Here is a 5690-nt window from a genome sequence, read left to right as displayed (position 1 = left end):
ACTAGCTAGCTAAATGAACTTAACCTCACAAAAGAACAAAGGAAGAAAATATATATGGAAGTATCGATGTCTCTTGCCAGTACAATTTTTCCACATACGTACTTCTTGGTGAGAGTAATGACATCATCTTAAAGATTTTTTGGATAATGAGAGGAAGCTCTAATAATATGGATGATTTTTCTTAATCAAATCTAATATATATGGATGGAAATTTGTAACAGTTTATAGATTGTTATATTAGTTCTCCACATGCAATTAAGAAATGACAAGACAGTCTCATGACTATTACAATAACTACATCTGTCATTGTTGTGTTCGGATGTACAAAAGTTTTCGTGTCATGGCCAAGGGACTTCTATTACTATAGAAACTGTTGACTGAAATTGGATTTAAACCTGAGTCAACTATGAACTTGTAACGTGATAACAAGGTAGCTACCTATATTGCTTATGATCTAATTTAATGTGATCCTACGAAACATGTTGAAGCAGATTGCTTATGATCTAACTTAATACTCATAATGGTCAGCTGGCACTCCTCAGTCCTCACCATTTGCCCATAACCATATCATAAGATGCCAAAGGTGGACCCTTACAACCGAAGTCTCTTTTGTTCGAAGTCTCTATCTTCCAATGTTTGCTTGAATTCCTCAGCGAATTGATTCTGCCTTTTCCATGAGAGGATGGTATGGATCAGATGAAGCTAGTGGCAATGACGCTGCTGCCTCTTTTGGGCCCCAGTCCATCAGAAAATTATGCAGATGCCAAATGAGGGTTGTCCTTTTCTCTTAAGGCATGGTGCTGCCTCATTAACTTGTCAGACCAAGAAAAAATTCAGTGTTAATTTTTAAATAAATATTAATTAGGCGGTGATACATTCACGGACAATGCAAACTTTTACTTGAAACTTTAATCTCAATTGTTGATATATTCCCTTGCGTTGGTCACTAAGTTTTATCAACATAAGCACACAAGAAAAAAAAAATGATAAAATCCCAATTAATTCAGACAATTTGCCAAAACAATTAGCTTAAAAAAGCGATTAGTAAAAGTGCTTCTCTCTCAGGATTTGAGGGAATGTCACCCTCACTGCCATAGAGCAAAGTTTGTGGCATATGACCAAGCGTTGTTGTTAACGGGGTCAGCCAAATTCTCTATTGGTCCCTTTCCGGTGACGATGGCTTGTACGAAAAATCCAAACATAGAAAACATGGCCAATCTTCCATTCTTAAGCTCCTTCACCTTAAGCTCGGAAAAAGCCTCCGGATCCTCTGCAAGGCCTAAGGGGTCAAAGCTCCCGCAGGGGTATAACGGGTCGGTCACCTCACCGAGTGGACCACCGGCAACTCTGTAGCCCTCCACGGCTCCCATTAAGATAACTTGTGTGGCCCAAATTGCCAAAATGCTTTGTGCATGGACTAAGCTTGGGTTCCCCAAGTAGTCTAGCCCTCCTTCACTGAAGATTTGAGCTCCCGCCTTGAACCAAACGGCCTCGCCAAACTTGACTCTGTTGCGGGATAGGAGTTCTGGGAAAATGCAGCCCAGAGCGCCAAGCATTGCCCATCTCGAGTGAATGACTTCAAGCTCACGGTTCTTGGCAAAGGTTTCTGGGTCGGTTGAAAGTCCAGCAGTGTCCCAACCGTAATCTCCAGGGAATTCTCCAGTTAGGTAAGAAGGAGACTCACATTTTTGGACTTAGCTGCGGTTTTGCGCATGGTGACTCGGCCCTCACCGAGGAGGTTAGATGAAGATGGATTAAGCTTGACAGCTTGGCCAGCAAGAGAAGGAGAGGAGAGAGCCATTGTTGAAGAAGCCATTTGAGAAAATGAAACTAATTAAAGCGTTTTGACTCGACACTGTTGAAGAGCCGATCGAGTGGTTTGTTGTTGTTGTTCTTTGGTTAAAGACGTTGGTGGGTATATATACTGTTGAAATGCCTCATTTTATCAAACATTTAAGGTCAATAGTACATAATTATTACTTAGTTAGAGCATCATGCTAGCCCTTAAAGCTATTCTCACCACCGTATAGATCCTATAAATGAAGAATAAGGCTCTCTAATGCACTAAAAACTGAATCCCTAAAGTGTAGAGACTCATCCCATACATAAAACAAATTCCCACATATAAAGACATTATAGGGGCCAAAGTGGTGGAGCCCGATGCGCATTTTGAGTGAAAAACATTGTCCACCCACGTTCAGCTATTCCTTGCTGCTATGCAGCTGCATGCACGGTTCGACTGATTATTTCTTTGGTTTATTGATTGAAAATTAACGGTCTTAATGATATTGCATGAAACGCGGCCGTATATAGAAGCATCTACCAATTCAAGCGAACATTAAAACTTTATGCAATTTAACATCATAAGTGGAAAGATGGTAGCAGCTAATGATGTACATGAAACTTGGAATAGGCAATGAGTGGCAAAGACAAGCAACTACAAAGGCACTTAGGTTTGGTTTGGTATTGAAGTCATTCTGAAAAAAGTTAGTATAAAAAAAAGCTGGGAGCTATTTTTGTGTTTGGTAAACATTCAGTTTCAGCTTTTTTCACAGTTTTGGGTAAAAAAAAGCCAAAAACAAGAAGCTGCAAAACCCAGCTTTGAAAAACCGGCTTTTTTTTACATCTGTTTTACATAAAAGTTTACCAAACACTATAATACTGCTTTTTTTTTCAAAAACACTTTTACAAAAAAGTTTATTAAACACTCTGCTGCTTTATTTCACAGCTACTTATTCTCACAGCACAGCAGAAACAACTTTTTTTCAAAGCATAGCAATACCAAACCAGCTCTTAATCTTCCTCATAAATTAATTGCTGTGATTCAATGGGATTTTCACAGGATAAATAGATCTGAAATGCAGGGCCCAGCCTGTGGGTAGAAAGGCAGGGATTGCAGCAAATAGATCTGAAATGGTAAGGCCGCAAACAACAAATAGGAAAGTCATGACAGACATGAAACCAAGAAACAGAAGCGCTTTCAAAATCCTGAAACTGAGCTGAAAGTCGGTGCCAAATCTTCGTCCACCCATGGAAACTATCGGATGGAAACATGCAAAATAAGCAATATCAGATATATCATATTATCCGAGAAGTAACATTTTTATCTGTAACCCAGTCAAAACCAAGTCCAAACAGCCTTGCATCAAACATATTTATTAGTTATTAGTTATTAGTGATTTTTATTTGCATACCATTAGAACGAAAAGAACAGTTACCATAACCACCCAAGAAAGTCCATAAACCTGCAAAGAAATTGAAAAAAGTCGTAAGAATTAGGCCTTAAGGCTAAACAACTATTTATAGGCCAACAGGAGAACAACTAGTGAAATATAATGGAACACGAAATTACCAGTAAACTCTTGCTGTGATGAGCTATATCAAGGTGGTAAACAATTCCATATTGGTAAATAAGGAACCGAAGCGCAAGTACAATCTCAAGAATTCTTCCCTGGAAATCTGTGTATTTGAGGTGTTCCTGTTCTTCATACCACCATGATTCCCAACTTTTTTCAAGTGATATTCCAATACGACCACGGTTTCCCATCCACCTCTTCCAATCTGTCCAGTCATCTACAATTTTCTGCCAGTCAAAGTTGGACGGATTGAATATGAAAGGAGCAAACAACCACGAAGCAACCAGAAACCACATGGAGAAAATGATGAACCGAAAAAGATTTGAACTCCTGTGAGATTCCCCATAGACTCCATAAACAATCAGCAGAATCAGCAATTCCAACCCTTCCACAAAGTGACTGCGTGAGTAGAGTCTGTAATTCTCGGAAAACTTTTAACGTCTCTATAGACTCGGATGCAATGAGGCGTTGGCTGCAAGGCGGAATGTGGCTGACAGGCCCATGTGGGTGGGTCCCTCGCGGTCGGAAGGCTTGTTAGGCACGTTGGGGGTTGGGTTGGGCTGTGTTTGGCGCCCAAACGCTGAAAAGCAAGCATTTCGGTGGGGCCCACAGCCACTTTTGGGTTAAATTTTGAACGGAATCTGACCTCACTTCCCCATTTAACTTTTAGCCCAAATTTTCCTTTGGGTTGGACTAAGTTTGAGGAGAAATTTAGCCTATAACCCACCATTGGATTCAGTCTAAACGAGAGGCATAAAAATTATAAATTTTAACCTGGGGAATTAATCTTGCCTCCCCAGGAAGAAGTCCAACTTCTTGTGGCAGAGGGTGACGTGCACGACCCCGTTGCTATCAAGACCTGAGATACGGGCGATCACCTACCATCCAAAAGAAGTTCAGCCCACATGTGTGTGGGTAGAAATTGTGATATACGCGGAAGAGTTGCTTTGACTAAGGTTATGGACGGGGAGGTTTTAATTGGGTCATGAAACTCGTCGAAGCTGGGGTCGCTGAGTTCGCTGCAAATCCTCGACATGGGCAGCTGCAACCTCGTGGACCCCATCCACGCCACTCTCAGCCTTTTGAAACACTTGCACACTCTATTTTTGCAGGTAAATCGGTTGCAAAATCTGATATTGAAACAACCCTTCGGGGGGTTAGGGTTCTGTTGGGGATTGGGTGAGAGAGTTTTTGGGAGAAAGGTGCAAATATGATTGGGTTGGAGAGGAAATAACCTATTTATATACAAGGCAGTTAAGTTATTTTCAGTTTAAAAAAAAGTTATTTTTGTCAGTGTAGACCTGACATTCATGTCGTGTTTTTCGTGTTTGTATCGTTTTCATGTTATACCTGATATTTTAACGGGTCGTGTCGTGTAACACCCGTTAAAATAAACAGGTAAAATGATCCGATCCGAAATTGACCCGATATTATTAACATGTAATATGACCCAATCCCTTACTCATTAAGGAAAATATATTTTAAACCAATAAATAATCAAATAAAAAACATAAAACTAAATAAGTATATACACACTATATTGTCACATCCAAAACATAAAGACACATTTTTCTTTTAAGTATATTTTCGCTTACCTAAATTGATTAAATGGTAAAATTGGAAAATATTGGAATAGAGGAGTTTTTTTCGTCCAAAAAAGTTCTAATAATATAAGTGAAATAGAATCTAACGGTACAGATTTACTCTCATTTATCGTACGATTGTTATTTACGTAAAATCTTTAATAGTTTTTAAATTAATGTAGAAGTGTAAAAAATATAGAAAAAAAATATATAAACGCTCATAATGACAAGCTTTACAGCTTTCATGAAGAGCTTAACTTCGAAATTCGCCACTATAATCATATAAACCATAGATCAAAATTTAATCGTTGATTGTTGTTTATATTTACGCTTTATTGTTCTCATCAAATTTTGTTTTTTCAGATTTTCTTTTTTGAAAACATGATCTATTAGAAAATGCAGGAAGATGCATGGTTTGGATCGTTGATATTATATTCAAAGTTTACGGTTAGTGAAAATATTGCTTGATGTTTATAAAGTTTCTACAATATGATATCGACTCATATTTCTGTTAATCGTAAATATCGAAACGTGATATCGAAAATTTAAACCGTTCATCTTCTTACATCCGGCAGATGATCATTTTTTCAAAAAAGAAAATTTTAAAAATGAAATTAAGTAAGAAGAATAAAGCGTAAATGATAATCGATGGTTAAATATAAATTTAAGGTTTATGGATTATAGTGTTGGATTTTGAAGCTGACCCCTTCATGAAAGTTGTAAAGCTTATCACTATGAGTGATTGTATATA

At 38.2% G+C, this 5690-nt stretch overlaps 1 protein-coding gene across 1 annotated transcript; it reads right to left on the bottom strand.

Annotated features, from left to right (window-relative positions):
- Positions 1–916: 916 nt before the first annotated feature.
- Positions 917–1920, bottom strand: LOC137738657 (chlorophyll a-b binding protein of LHCII type 1-like). The gene has a single exon (XM_088700251.1). It carries the CDS (start codon positions 1554–1556, stop codon positions 1086–1088), a length of 471 nt encoding a protein of 156 aa, XP_088556377.1. The 5' UTR covers positions 1557–1920; the 3' UTR covers positions 917–1085.
- Between the last annotated feature and the right edge of the window lie 3770 nt (positions 1921–5690).

This window comes from Pyrus communis, chromosome 9, assembly GCF_041283825.1.
Source record: "Pyrus communis isolate YQ-2024b chromosome 9, ASM4128382v1, whole genome shotgun sequence".
In the NCBI taxonomy this organism is placed as follows: Eukaryota; Viridiplantae; Streptophyta; class Magnoliopsida; order Rosales; family Rosaceae; genus Pyrus; species Pyrus communis.
Note: the sequence above shows the minus strand (reverse complement) of the source record. Positions and strands in the feature narration are given on the sequence as shown.